General features: G+C 41.4%; 2 protein-coding genes across 2 annotated transcripts; one reads left to right on the top strand and one right to left on the bottom strand.

The window, feature by feature from the left end:
* The first annotated feature begins 4,035 nt into the window (after positions 1 to 4,035).
* Positions 4,036 to 8,300, top strand: LOC109197008 (uncharacterized). The gene is made up of 3 exons (XM_025905428.1): positions 4,036 to 4,063; positions 6,200 to 6,633; positions 6,871 to 8,300. Exon 3 carries the CDS (start codon positions 6,958 to 6,960, stop codon positions 8,176 to 8,178), a length of 1,221 nt encoding a protein of 406 aa, XP_025761213.1. The 5' UTR covers positions 4,036 to 4,063; positions 6,200 to 6,633; positions 6,871 to 6,957; the 3' UTR covers positions 8,179 to 8,300.
* A 485-nt stretch (positions 8,301 to 8,785) lies between these two features.
* Positions 8,786 to 10,448, bottom strand: LOC109201537 (uncharacterized). Its single transcript, XM_025905436.1, has 2 exons — positions 9,848 to 10,448; positions 8,786 to 9,691 (listed from the first exon to the last, which is right to left on the bottom strand). The coding sequence occupies exons 1-2, from the start codon at positions 9,969 to 9,971 to the stop codon at positions 8,886 to 8,888; spliced, it is 930 nt and encodes a 309-aa protein (XP_025761221.1). The 5' UTR covers positions 9,972 to 10,448; the 3' UTR covers positions 8,786 to 8,885.
* Between the last annotated feature and the right edge of the window lie 4,966 nt (positions 10,449 to 15,414).

Below are 15,414 nucleotides of genomic sequence, written 5' to 3'. Positions count from 1 at the left end.
ATTCATGACCCAGTCAAAGATGAAACCATAGCCTGTTGGGAAATCAGTTTTACCCCGGCTCTTTTTATTCCTTGGGCATCCAGAGACGGCACCGGAACTCAGTAGTTATTTCACAAAACCTATATTCATCTTTATTCAACCCTCTGGGGTCCAGGGTATAATTGGCCGTTTTTGACTACTTTTGATTTTACTTCTATATTTCACCTTTAAAATATGTTTTTCTTGCCTTGTTTGGTATCATTATTTTCAGCACAACCTCAAATATCTGAAATTTGAGTTATTTTTTTCATTTTGGTATACTATATTAGCACAGTTGATCTAAATTCAGACAAAAAATTCAAAATCGGAGTAGAAAAAAGTTATATTTTTTACTGTAAAACCCACAAACCTGTTTAATAAATCATTTTCATAACTTGAAATGCAAATAGAAATTGTACATTTCTAAAAAATTATGCACAAGTTTTGCCAACAACAAAGTTATATGGTACTATTTACCTAAAAATGCAGCCAAGGCCTCAGGCGTTTTTTATATAACCATTTAAATCTATTTACAGAACAATCAGGTGTTCTGCATCAAATAAGAAGGCACACAAATTATTTGTGCCAGTCCAAAAAATGTAGTTTGTGTTCAGTATAAGACAGAGGAGAACACCACAGGCCTAAACCCTGCAGGTCTGACAACTGGAGGTGCAACAGTCCAGTTTTTCATGTGGGAACAGCGTTTACACTGGAATCTGCCTTTGACAGCTTCTTTTGGAGAAAATATGAAATTCAGCAGTCAAACTGACACACAATACAAAACAATAACTACACAACAAACTAACTATAGCCTCCAAACACGCTAAGCATCACTAATGTCTCACATATGAAAACTCGCTCTCTCTTTCTTTCGCTCGCCCGCTTTCTGTCGCGTGATTTTGACGCGCCGGCACGTCAACCCCAGAGGGTTAAGCATGCATCTTCTAGAAGGAAAGACTTGCCAGGCCGGTGTCCCTCTGCAAAATCTTCACCCCTTTGTTAGTTACAGCCAGCTTTATAGAAGTGACCCCATCATAAAACCCCCATGGTGTGCTGCAAACTCTGTCTGTGTGTATGCACGAGCACGTGAATGAATGTATGCGCATACCTGTGTGTATGTGTGAGTGAGTGTAACAGTTGAAGCACGTGTGTGTGTGTGTGTCTCGGTGTACGTGACTTCCTGGGGGTCATAAAAGTAATCTCCTCACTCAAGCTACACCAAATTCCTCTACACAACAGAGAAAACAGAGTTAACATATTACAAACACTGAGACCCCCACCCAGGTCTTCCCTGGGGAATTTCCACTCAACAGTAACTTCTCTTTGTCTTACTTTCAGAGTTCAAAGTGGGAGAGGGCCTCCTAGAAATCTACTCCTAAATTCATGACACACTCAGGCCTTTATTGCATCCAGGGCAGTGTCAGTGTCTCTACAACAATTCTCCATCCTACCTACACATTTTTAAACTCACAAATAAGCTACGCATATCTTCAAGCCGTAACCATGATCGAACTGTCTGTGGGTCATTTATGCATCTGTGGAACAGATAATAAAAGAATTGAATTTTAAATATCAGCAGTACCAAGCTACTAAGACAGTAAATCTTAAAACTAGACAATTTTCACTTGTTCCATTGGCAGATTTTTTTACTTAATGCAAGATATTTTAGCTTGAAATAAGTGAAAAAATCTGCCAATGGAACAAGTTCCTTTAGCTTACTGAAATGTTGCCCTTTAGCTGATTCTGTCTTATTTTAAGTGTAATGAGATAATTTTGACTAGAAATAAGACAAATACTCTTGGTAAGATTTTGAGTTTTTGCAGTGTGATGGTCTGAGAACACGAGCTTGAAGATGTTTGTTCTTCCTTTACTAACAGCTAACTAATAAGCCTCAGTGAGATGTTCTACCTGGAACATGTTCCACCTGTCTGCAGAATGAGATGAAGCACAGAGTACAGTGTGAGAGGAAGCCTGTTCACCAGTCTGACAGTAAAGATCCATTCAAACATTCACACCAGGCTGAGACTGAGTGGACACTTCACAATTAAAATATGAGCTCTGTGTTTAGTCTGATACAAGAATTCAGCAGTTTACAAAATAACCTCTCAGGATCTGTTACTGATGCTCATCAGATACAAACTTTAGCCCCGGGTTATCTCACTGAGTTCTGAGCGATTGTCCAGGAATTCTGATGCCATTTTCCAAAGAAATGATTGGTCAGGAGGAGGTGACTGTGAGATGGAAACTCAGCTTAGAGGTTTTTGACCTGCTGTCTGGAACAGGACCCAGATGTTTCTCTAACATTATAACCTCATAATGATGACAATGCAGAGCATGTTGTTCCTCAGACCAATGCTGCAGACTGTCAGGAACCATCAGAGCTTGAGACAAGATCAGCTTTTGACTTTTAACAAACTGCAGCGAAGGAAATTATGCTGTCATGATTAAATAGGAAGTGGTCCCAAGGGACAGCGGACTGAAACGTGATGAATAGAAACTGACTTGTATTTATGCAGCAGGAAATCCACAACAAAGGTTTGAAAACTGATGATCAAAAATCCAAACTACAGCAGCAACAACAGAATCAGTACCAAACAGTTCAGCCTAACAAAAAATTGAGAGGAAAATGAGACACAGGTGAACAGGATGAAACTAATGAGTCACAGGGGAACTAAACACAATGGACAAACTACACAGGCTATGAAATCAAACACATTAGTGTAACAGGAAATGCAACCTCACTGGATTTTAGTCACAGTGCATTCAGTACATTTGTTTATCTATCTGTGACGATGACTCTGTGTGTGTGCTGCCCCGTGGAACTTTACGGTCTGTTTCATCTTCACATGAAACCTATGTGCTCATGAATTCTGCTTTTCAATTCTTCCATTGGACATCTTTGAGGAAGGTGATGGTGTCTGAGCTGTTTCTCATCTTCATAATAACAAATTTTGTGAGGGGTTCAGGTCAGGAGAGCTGGCCAACCAATCAACAACTGTATTAAGCATTTGGTTTCGTGTGAGCAGCTTTTTAGTAAAGATTTTGAATGAAAAGTGGAGTCAGTTTGATTTGTGCACACGAACCTCACAGAACCTCCAATCAGAGCAGGAGAAACTTCCATTCAGATTATTAAATATTATTTAACATGTCAGAGTGGGGAGAGTGGGCTGTTACTGTGAACACAGAACACTTTTTCAGTCACACCATGGCTGGATTGAAGGTTTCTAATGAGGACGACTGACAAACGGCATCAGGAGAGCAGAGCTGCAGTGAGGACACATGGACACTAGGTGGCAGCAGAGTGTGAGCTCACTGTCCAGAAGACTACAGAGCTGCTCACGGACCTGAGGTGGTCCAGGTGCTTCAGCCACTCACACAAACACATCAGCAGGGTCAAACAAGTGGCTACATTTTCCAATGACAATGTTGTTAAATCCTGGTGATTGTTCTTCACTTCGCTGCTTTACTTGTTTCATGGTCCTGCAGTTGTGTCTCTACCATAGTTACATACCTAAGCATTTTCACCGTGGGCAAATCTGCTCCTGCAGTCCTCCAAAAACCAGTCAGTGTACACAGCATTGTAAAAAAGTATTGCCTCATTTATTTTTGTTGCACGTTTGTCACACTTACATGTTTCAGATCACACAAATTGAAGATTATGTAAAGATAACATACGCTTTGTAAGTAATTTGTTTAGTTATAGAGAAATTACTATATTTTATTGTCACAAGAAGTGATAATGTGAAAAATGTTTTGGTTCCACACTTCCTGCTGTGCCTAGCAGGAGCTTTTATTTTTAAGTTTTACTGTAAGTTGTGTATTAAGATAGCGTGTTGTCACCAGCCATTTGAAGGAAAAAGAAAACGCTGACGCTGTCTTGATTAGCAGCAGAAACTTCCTTGGTTACGAAAGCAAAGCTTCATAAAAGTTGGGAAAAAGTGTTCAGAAGTTTTTCACTACCATCTCAATAGTGAGGTGAATGATAGGCAGAGCTGACGCAATCAGCAGAGGTGGCAGCTAAGTTACTGGTGATCCACGTGTCTCGGTAAGCTACCTAACTTCTATGTTCAACGATCGCACTGAGAGTAATTACATTTTGCACTCATGTTTTTTCTTTGTGGGTTGCAGATGTTACTTTTACTCTATAAAACTTTGAGGAACAAACTGAAATATAAGGTTGCAAACTAACAAAGTACCTTTAAAGGGCAACGCATCTTATTTGATTTTGTAAAGGACCTGGTTGTTATTTTTCTAACTAAGCTGTTACTGTTTGAAAACTAAAGTCACAGTTAACTGAAATTTCTGTGTGTTATGATTATTCACACTCATGTCCAGCTCCACCCCGAACCTAGAGTGAGGTGTACTTATGCAGGAGTGGGTAACACATGGATGAACCTTTTGAACTCAAGTGTGCTCACGCACACAGGTGTTCACACGGGTGCTCACAGACACAAACTTTATTTTCCTTGGCTGCTACCTTAAAGCATATTTTGCACTGTCGGTTTAGTATTTACTGTTGCTTACGCATATCTAGGTTGTTGCTATGATCTCTGTACTGTGTTGTTCTCGTTGTTTGTTTTCTTTTTTCGTCTTTTAACAGGTGAGCCAACATATTTTCTCAGTGTCTTCTCTTCTCTTCCCCTTCCCCTCTGTTTCTCTTTATCCATTTCTGTCTAAATGTCTGTCCAATTCATAATTACTTAAAATAAAATAAATAACTAAACAATAACAACATAGATCAAACAAGCGGACCAATCTGGCATTGCCATATTATCATAGTAACAAGTTCAATTCTCACCTGGGGATGGACCTGAACATGAACCAGCATTACCCTTACAAGAAAGCTTCAGGCATTTGTTTGTCTTGTGCTTGAGTGGAGTGAAGGAATGCATTTACAGCAATACTGTGAAAAAGGTGAAGTCAGATTTCCCACACAACTTCAAAGCAGACTGTAACAATCATCTGCTATTCAAAATGTCTTTCTTGTGCTTATTGAGTCTCATTTGGTTGTCTCATAAATGACTGTGTGATTGATTTAAATTCAGTGCCATGCATACTTGTCCACTCAGGGATGGGCAGGTGCGAAGAAAGCTGCTCACAGAGTGATGGGTCAGCTTGCAGTCCACTCTCAACATCCTGCTATTCTGCCAAAAACAAGTCACGTGTCTTCTTTATTGATCAAGCATTATCATGAGAAAGTACAGCATCAAGGAAGAGGTATGACTGTAAATGAATTGCGATCTAATGGGATATGGGTGATTGGATGCAGCAGTGCAGTTGCCTCACATATCTTAAAGTGCGTCACATGTAGAAAGTATAGAAGGAACACACAAGATCCAAAAATGGCAGATTTGCCAGAGGACAGAATGGAAATGACCCCACCATTCACATATTGTGGCATGGATTGCTTTGGACCATTCTATGGGAGGGATGTAAGAAAGGAACTGAAGAAGTATGGTCTTCTCTTCACTTGTATGTGTTGCAGAGCAGTACATATCGAAATGCTTGATGACCTTAGTTCAGATGCTTTCATCAATGCATTGCGCGTATTCATTGCAATACATGGGAATGTAAGGCAGTTGAGATGTGATCAAGGTACCAACTTTGTGGGTGCAAAAAGAGAGTTCATGGACTCAATGAAGAACTTGGATCATGAGCAGTTGAAGGAATATGGCTGTGAGTTTGTAATGAATCCCCCATCATCAAGCCATATGGGAGGAATTTGGGAGAGGCAAATAAGGACAATCAGAAGTGTTCTAACAGCAATCCTTGATCAGTCTGCTAAAAGACTTGACACCGCCTCACTTAGGACATTTTTGTATGAAGTGATGGCAGCTTCACATTCACCTCCGCTGAAAAATACGGATTTCCCTTGCTTCACCTGCTGCCTGCCTACTAGCCGCGGGCATTGTAACAGTAAAACAGTATTAGCCTCTTTTTTTAAAAATACAAAGTAAAGTAGATTTAATAGTTTTTTGTTTTGTTTTTTTTACTTTTTATATTACCTTTTTTGTCTTCTTTTCCAGAATTCTGAGATTAAAGTCAGAATTCTGACTTTTTTCTCAGAATTCTGGAAAAAAAAGAAAAAAAAAGACGTGCCCACTTTTTTTTTTTTTTTCAGTGGTCCTAATCCTCTTCCGTAAGTCTGTCATGTGTTTTATGTCTGCTTTTTTTTTTATAGGGCTTTGGAGTTGACGTCACGCCGCAATGCATTGTGGGAGCGCGGCGGCATTTTCGGGGTCTACGAATAAAAAGAGACACTGTGCTGGAACGATGATGACAAGAATCATGCTTAAAAGCAGCTCCAAAGAAAACGGACGGTATAGAGAATGATTGCGTCCAGAGGCGAAGCAGCGGTACTTGAAAAAAATAGAGTGCATCGCAAATCTGGACCCATATGAAATACGGCAGTGGAGTAAAGACCCAGATGACTTACCGCCACTGTCCTACCCCGATATCTTCACCTATCTTGTTTGTGGAGTAAGCGCCTACACAGCGAACCAGTTTCGTAATTACAAGTCACTGGAGGCGCACATACAATTTACAAACGGCTGGGTGCAGGATTTGGCTATTTTCAAGCCGCCAAACTGCGAGTACGTCGTGATTCATACCAAGGTAAGTCGGCTGGAGTGCATTGTCCACCCCCTGCCATAATTAATGTTATACATGTATCATTGAACTGCTAAAATGTCGTTATCCTATTATGTGCCCATAATTGTAAAGTAGATGCAAGCAAACACATTGATAATCAGGCAAATTATTACCTGATTATCAAACGCCAATTTGTGTCCCCCCTGTCTCATTTCATTTCATTTATTGTCTTTACATCAACCTTGTCCTTGTATGTTCCAGGTACTGCACTCCCAAAGATTGAATGAATTACGGCCATGGGTAATTGTAAGCACCACGGGGAAGGTCGAAGCCGCACACTGCACCTGTATGGCCGGAGTTGCAGAGACCTGCACCCATGTCGCTGCACTGCTGTTTAAAGTGGAGGCAACAGTGAGGATCCGTGGCACAAAGACTGTCACAGATGAATCAGCCTACTGGGTTTTGCCGGGGAACACAACCAAGATACTGCCTGCGGCTGGCCATAACATTGACTTTACATCTTCAGCAGCACAAAAAAAGACTCTTGATGAAAATATAAACGGACCGTCTGTGGTGAAAGGCAGAAGAAGCCGTCCTTCAAAAAGAAAGATTCCTTCTTCTACGTTTGAGGAGTTGTCACCAGTGTTAGACACACTTCAAAAACACAGTAAAGGAGTGTGTTTGTCTGGATTGGAGAAATACTATACATCACACACTGTCAAGTCATCCACATTACCACTGTCTCTGGCGTGTTTGCAAAACACAGGAGCAGAGTCCCTTGGCCTTACTGAGCTACAACTGCACTGTGTAAAGTACGAAAACGCAGCAAAAGTTACTGAAGAACAGGCAGAAGCTATCGAGGTACGCACAAGACTGCAACACAAGAGCCCAGAATGGTATGTTTGGTGTGCTGGGAGAATCACGGCTTCAATGACGCACGCTGTGTGTGCCACCACTGTAGAAAAACCCGCCATTACTGTGGTTAATCGTGTTTGCTATCCTGTGACCTCTGTCTATACTGTGCAAACAACTTGGGGACTGGAGCATGAACTGGACGCTCGCCACGCCTACACCCAGAAAATGTCAGCGTGTCGCAAAAACCTACAGGTGCGTATGTGTGGTTTTCTTGTTAACACGGCTTTTCCTGAAGTAGGTGCATCTCCTGACGGTCTAACCACGAGTGAATGTTGTGGGAAGGGGTGCCTGGAAATTAAATGTCCATTTAAGTACAGATCTGACAGCATTCAGCAAGCATTGGATGCACATGACAAAGACTTCTGCCTCGAGTTGACAGCAAATGGACTTAACTTGAAGAAGACACACCACTTTTACTCTCAAGTGCAAACACAGGTGTTTGTGTCCAACGCAAAGCACTGCGACCTCGTGGTTTGGACACAAAAAGACATGGCAGTTGTACGCATCTTCCCAGATGTGCACTTCTGGGAATCGCGTTTAAAGAAAGCTCAGGAGTTCTTTCAGAAGGTGTGCCTTCCTCAACTAGTAGGAAAACATTTCTCTATGCGAAATGCAGCCCTGAGTGGTCACAGAGTTTTTCTTTCTGGTGTGTAGTTTTTATGTCAGAAGTGCATTGAAATATGTATAACTTGATTTCAACACTGCAGCACTTACCATGTAACAATTGTCAAAGTGTAAAATAAAGCGTCAAATGCAGATCTTTGTCATTACCTGGCTTTTATTATAATGTTATTTTAGTGAAACACAGAGTATAAAGCTATAATAAACAGTCAATTATAGTATATAGATACAGAAATGGTTACATAATGTAATGTCAGTGTGTTCATACAATTACACATAAAAAAAAAAAAAAAGGTTTTCCTAGTAGTATTTCCTCAGAGACATACTCAGTTTTCACAATCATTAATTAACAAGAACAAGTCTCATGTGTGTCTGGCTTCACTACCACACTGGGGCACATGTTAACCAAAACACAACACACACGCACAATTTTATCAAGAAAGGTAACGTCTTCACCCTCACATGGAAGAAGAGAACGGATTGGCATGGTGGTGTGTAGCATTTTGAACTTATTGCCCAAACTGCCACTTACTCGCTCGACATGGATTCTTAGGTGTGCAATGGCTCGTGTATTTTCAATGTCCTTGGCATCTAGTTGACAGAAGCCCCTTGTAAATGCTGGGATCTTAACCTCCGCACACATCATTCCCACCACATCTCTGATGTCAAAGCCTCTGTCAGCCAAAACTACATCCCCTGGTAACAGCTTGTTAAGTATGCCACATTGCTCTGTGACGTGTTTATCTGATGCACGCCCCCCCCCACCCCTTAGAAATGAATGAAATTGCACCTTGGGGAGTAATCCCGACCAGGTATTTCATGGTGTGTGTACCCTTGTCATGCGAGTACGTTTGAGCACGAGCCTTTAAATTAGATGGTTGTTCTGTACGAATTTCAAAACAGTCAACAATGATGGCTACCCGATTTCCAAAAGTTTCCATAAATTGTGGAGGCATTGTTGCTTGCAAACAGTGCCTCTCTGGCCAGTGTACAAGTATTCCTAAGCGGGCATACAAAACGTCAATTGTATCAGCAAAGACAGAAGAAAGAGTTTTGTCGGAGACATTGAATAGATAACTAAGATGCTGGACAGGAAGATCAAGTCTAAGTCGCATAAGTGTGAGTAAAAGCATTTGGAAATGCGACAGTTTCTTTGATGCTGGTAGGAAAGCTTTTACATTGTCTAGCACAGACATAAAAATAGCAAAACAAGTAAGACCAGTGTAATAATTCACTTTTTCCGTGTCACCCTGTAAAAAGTTTTCATTCAGCTCTGTCTTGTCCAACTGTGATTTAAGCTTTCTGTTCTCCTCCAGCAGCCGGTTTATTTCTGCTCTGCTCTGTACACAGCGCACACAATCAGTTGTCGGTCTTTGATCTTCTGTCTGTCTCTCTCTGAGATCAGCGTTTTCTGCATCTGCACCTGTTACCTCTGCTTCTACGTGTCCGTCACAAATCTGGCCCTCAGACAAAATCACAGGGTTGTTATGATGTTGCTCTTCTGTGGTGTCCATCTCTTCACACTTTGCTGCTCCATTGTGAAAGCCTGTCCAATACAAAGAGTGCAAATACACAAGGAAATTTTTAAGTGGTTTATACATTAAGGCCGTATGAATACTCAAAAATGTATGTGTTGATTGACGGACACTAAGATCAACTTTTAAAATAAGAGATTGTGGTGGGGGGTGCGGTTGTTGTTTACCTCCTACTAGTACTTTCTTTTGTTCCGGTTGTGTTCGCCTCCTGTGACGGTCTGCATGTGATGTTCGGATTTCGGAGTGCCCCATGTGTAGCGTTGGTACCCAGTCTGGATTTGTTTGATCCATTTCATAGGCAGGCTTCCCTACAGTTGTGCAAAAGAATTAGCGAATCTTCACATAGCACATATGTCTGCAAAGTCACTCCATTCGATGTTTGATCGCATTTTCTATAACTTCCGAGACCACCAACGATAATATTATTCAGCTATAAAGTGTGATATGAACATATTTAGCACTTACCGGAATGAAAATGTCTGGAGCACACCAAGTGATACCGGGAGATGGAACAGAACTTGATATCAGCTCATCTCACGGCTGCTATCCAGGCTCGACGCCTTCGTTTGGAAACATCCGATACCTGAGCTCCTTCAAATTGCTTCCAGGTTGGGAAAGCATAAAAAGACAACCCAAGCTTAATCCCGTGCCAATTGTAAGATCGAACATTGCAGCCGATCACACAGCAAGTACGAACCATGGTTGTGCTTTACCCTCCTTCGCCCGCCGCTTGCGCTTAGACCCCAAAAATGGCGGATCAGGCCAAAATCCTTTCCACGCCCACCCCCGTGACATCACGTTCCAAAGCCCTATTGTCAAGCTTGTGTTGTCATGTCTACGTCTCTCTGTGTTTAATGTTTTAGTCTTGTGTTTCTATGATAAATTTACTTGGTTTTAGTTTAGTGATGGTAAATTTGATTCTTTTTACTGAATCGAGTTTTAATGAGTCACTCACCAAAGTGAATCGGGTTTTTTGAGTCATTTGATTCACTGAGTCAGTTGACCAGAGAATGCAAAAAATGTACATTTTCAATCAAACTTAATTTGTTTCTCTTTTCATGTATATCCTACTGCTAAGATGAGTGATTCTAAAAGAAAACAACTATTTTATATAGCAAAAAAGAGCAAAAAAATGTCTAAAGGGAACATTTATTTTGTTTATTTTTATTTTATTAGTATTTTCCTTAAATGTGTCAAATATATGTTTTCTCATCTAAATGTCCACTGAGCTGTGAGCCAGGGGGCGGTAATGCGCCTTAACATTGGTTGCCAACCAAGAAGAAGAAGAAGCTGTGAGCCAGGAGGGAGGGGGTGAGTGGTCGTGTCCAAATTCATGGGCTGCATCCTCCTTCTGAGGACCCGGCCTTAGCGGTCTACGTGGGCCGGGTCCTCAGAAGGTCGGGTAGGCCGGAAGTAAACAGCCGTGGAATTGGACGGTCTAGCCTTCAGATTAGCGTCACCGCTGTCTCGGTGGAGTTTAATAAACTAGGCCGTCTGCTCCTTGCTATCTAAAATATAACAGGACACTGGCGTAAATTCTCGACCATCTCACACTTCTGTTTAATCAGTTTTCTGTTTGACGTTTATTCAGCTGTGTTAAAACCACCCGGGCGATTAATAAAGTTTTATTTTATCTAATCTAATCTAATAATTTTAATCTCAGCCAAACCGATTTACTCACGAACAAATAAAACACTGAAAAAAGCCAAACAATATACTTTTTAGGTTGTCTAAGTGACTTACATATTACGTTTAACCTGAGTAGCGAAAGTCCGCGGTGATCTGAAAATGATGTGCCGGGAGTTGTGCCGTTCTCGGCGGCTTCAGTGACCCTCGAGCTCTCGATTAGCTATCGAGCTGGTGGGTAACAGACGTCTCCGAAAACGTCGAACCACTTTTGCAAATATGCGATACCTTGATAAACCGAGCAGATATTTGAAGTTTACACAGCTACATTCTCACCTGAAAATGTGTTAAAAGTTTATTTTGTGACCGAGAAAGAGTAATAAGAGTAATTTTAAAACTTAGTAGCGGCCACCATTGCCGGAAACTGGAGTTTGGCTGGGCCGCGCTCTGAATTCTGGGATATGGTGGGCCACGAAGGACACACCCGACCCATCCTTCAAATTCGGGGAAAAGGAGGACGCATTTGTCGGCTGCATTCGGAGGAGTCTACGAATTTGGACAGCCTTCGGCGCGTCGCTGTGACGTAATCGGCCTACAAATGCGGCCTCAGGAGGATGCAGCCCATGAATTTGAACACCCACATGATTTATTAGTCTGATTGCATTATTTAGCAAATACTCACTGAGACCTGTGACTTGTTCACTCACCTCTGACACTGAGAATCACTATTCTCTGTAGCAGCATGTGTCCATTCTTGTTGTAGACTGTGCAGGTGTAGACTCCACTGTCAGTGAGGCGGAGGTCTTTTGTTCAATAAAGTTTCTATGGAGAAAAAAAGGGGGCTGTCCAAGCCGCTCACTTCCTGACTACCCGTCCGTCTAAGGACACTACCTTGTGACGTAGGTAGGTAGTGTCCTTATGAGCATCCTTCCCCTGAATTCGGACACAGCCATTGTCTTGATGTGAGCTTCTACTCAGGGTTTTTTCTTCCAGTTCAGAGCAGAAATGTTTTTGTTAAGATACTGGATGTTGTGTTTTTCTCCACAATTTTAATTATAAGCTGGATATATTGCTGCTAACAGCAACAGGGATGAGTCAGTGAGTCAGTTGGGCTTGTGAATCATGATTCATGAGCAGTGTTGGGTAAGTTACTTTAAATTAGTAACTTAGTTACATTACTAGTTACTTCTCTAAAAAAGTAACTCAGTTACTTCAAGTTACTCGTTACTTTCAAAGTAACTAGTTAGTAGGGAAAGTAACTTTGGTTTTACTCAGAATTCTCTTGTTAATGTGTTGCTTCCGTAACTGGATACCCAGCAAGATTGCCAGTCTTCTAGCTTGCTTACTTGCCACAAGTGCACTGTGCCACCTACCAACAGAAAGGAAAAAATAATGTGCACATTTCCACAAGAGAAATCCGACGCCTGGACCGTCGTTGACCGCCGCCATGATTCTAGCCTGCTTTTTACATCCAACACAAAAACTGCAGTCGTGGTGCTTTTGATTGTACTCAGAACTTGGAAATTCTGCCTTCTGAATAGGAAGATGTAGGTAACACCAGACTGCAGATGAGCTGCATACAGAGCTGGACTGGGACAAAAAAATCGTCCCGGGCATTTTGACTAGAGACCGGCCCACCATTATAGGAAAAATCATAAAGCCTTTGAATGAAAACAAACACTGTTGTGACAGTGATGTACACTGTTCTGATGGTATATATGTATCAATCTATCAATTGTTTGTTGTAAGACTCAGATAATTATTTTTTTTAAAAGCAAGACATTTTAAATGAGAATAATAAAGAAAAGTATTTCCTTGTCCCCCCCTTTCCCTGTTAATGCCCTACCTGGCCCCCTGGCAAAACTTTGCTAGACCCGCCCCTGCACAGTTACCAGCTGTCAGCTACGTAGAAAAGGATCCTGGTGTTATTTGTCTCTCAGAAACAGTTCATAACTTCCCTTCAACTCATTCATGTCACCTAAAAGGTAAACCTGTTTCTCCATCACCTGTTCAGCTCTGATGATTCAGTAAGGACATCTCCTGGTTTCATCTTCATGTTTCCTTCTCACCAGATAACCAAACTGATATCATGACCAGCAGCTTTACAGCTGTGGCTCCAGCAAACATCAGCTGATACTAGAAATTAATATTAAATAAATTCTAACAACAGCTGATCAAGCTTAAACGTGCTGCTGTTGTTTAATGCGACATCCGCTGGTTTCTTTCTGGCGCAAAGTGGGCGATAAATAAACAAGAGAGAAGCCGATCAGCTGATCATTGATCAGTTTCGTGATCAGTGTTGGGGAGTAACGGAATACATGTACCGCCGTTACGTATTCAGAATACAAAATATGAGTAACTGTATTCCGTTACAGTTACCGTTTAAAAAGGTGGTATTCAGAATACAGTTACTTTGCTGAAATAAATGGAATACACGGCGGTACTTTCCTGTTTCATATTGTCGCGGGTCAGGATTGTTTGGGTTTGTTTGACAGCTACGTTCTGTTGTTCCAGGCGGCAGCGTTACGGTTGCCATGGTTACCGGGTGACGCTCTCTCTCTGCGTGTTTCCTGGGTGAGAGAGCGCTTTTTTGTTGTTGTTGTTGTGCTAAGCTAAAAGGCAGAATGCTACAGGCATGGCCCTAAAGCATGTAGCCTGATGGGCAGTGTAGTCCGTGCTGCAGCGAGAATGGACTGCCATACCCGTTATGTGTCTGTGAGCGAGGGAGGGAGAGAAAGGAAAAGTCCGAGCTGTCACGGAGCAAAAACGGGAGCTGGAAGCATGTAAATATAATAATAACCACCGCAGCCAAGAAGAGTGCCTGACGAGCCCATTTGTAAGTAAGCTATTAAGACTCAACTGTACACCGTGTTCGTGTTTTCCTCCGGAAAAAATAAGTTCCGTTGGAGCAGCCTTTCAACGCCTCTCTCTGTCTCCCGCAAGCAAAGTTGACCCAGACAACAAAGTAAAGCTATTTTCGGCTACCAGCCCGACACGGAACCCACCGTATTAGCCAGAGGTCCCTTTACTACGTTTCGTACTACGTACCTTCAGTAACAGTAATAAATCACAGCAATAGTACATTCACGTAGTTGTAAACAGCATGATAATATATTAAGTATTCCAAAGTATTCAGAATACGTTACTCTCATCGAGTAACGTAACGGAATACGTTACAGAATACATTTTGGGGCATGTATTCAGTATTCTGTAGTGGAATACATTTTAAAAGTAACCTTCCCAACACTGTTCGTGATTGAAGTAGAAACAGGAGAGGAGAGAATGAGAAGAAGAGGCAGCTGTGCAGCTTCAGCTTTGTGTCTTTTTCATTGTAGCTGAAGTCCGGGACAAACTGTGTTCCTTTTCACCTCAGTACGAAACGCGTAATATTTTCTCTGAATACCAGACGATTCTGTTTTTTACGGGACGGTTGGCAACTCTAATAATTAACCGTATGAACAAAATTTTTTAAACACGCAGATTTTTCTATGCATTTGCACCTTTCGTCCACACGTAAACAGCGTTTTTGATCACTGAACCAGTGATAGGAATAACGGCGTTACTTTTTTCAGTAACGAGTAATCTAACTAATTACTCTCTTTATCGTTACAATGCTGTTACCATTACTAGTAAGAAAATGCGGTGCGGTCCGTTACTATTTTTCAACAAACAGACGGTTGAAGCTGTGTTCATCTTACCGCATTTTATATCAGTTGCACGGAAGTAGCCGTAAGTAATCTGGGCGCCACAACTTTAAGCAGCTGTGCCCAAAGCAGGTGATAATAAGGATTAAGTAAAGCTCTATACAAATACAGGCCATTTACCATTTGTTCATTTCTAAGGTGTGAGTCTACACCAACCAAAATACTGTCTTTGGTTATTAATATTTGAAATGATGAAAAGTAACACAATTCTCTGCCTTTTCAGAAAAAGAAACACTTTTCGGAAATACTTAAAGTTTTGTGAGGATAGAAAACCCTGTTTAGTCTTTCCCTCCCAGGCTAGACTTCTGATTTGCCAACATTTCATTTTTAGTGTTTACATGTGGATGGAGATATTTTTTCAAACCTACACGTGTGGATGGGATTTAAAAAAAAGAAAAAGAAGG

Source organism: Oreochromis niloticus, linkage group LG3 (genome assembly GCF_001858045.2).
Source record: "Oreochromis niloticus isolate F11D_XX linkage group LG3, O_niloticus_UMD_NMBU, whole genome shotgun sequence".
In the NCBI taxonomy this organism is placed as follows: domain Eukaryota; kingdom Metazoa; phylum Chordata; class Actinopteri; order Cichliformes; family Cichlidae; genus Oreochromis; species Oreochromis niloticus.
This window is presented reverse-complemented; position numbering and strand designations above follow the sequence as displayed.

Bases quoted from the DNA above. Each gene is read 5' to 3' on its own strand.
- LOC109197008 (XM_025905428.1), top strand. From the start codon at position 6,958: ATGGCCGGAGTTGCAGAGACCTGCACCCATGTCGCTGCACTGCTGTTT.
- LOC109201537 (XM_025905436.1), bottom strand. From the start codon at position 9,971: ATGGATCAAACAAATCCAGACTGGGTACCAACGCTACACATGGGGCAC. The intron at 9,692-9,847 runs GTAAACAACAAC...TGTATTGGACAG, and splicing joins AAAGAAAGTACTAGTAGGAG to GCTTTCACAATGGAGCAGCA.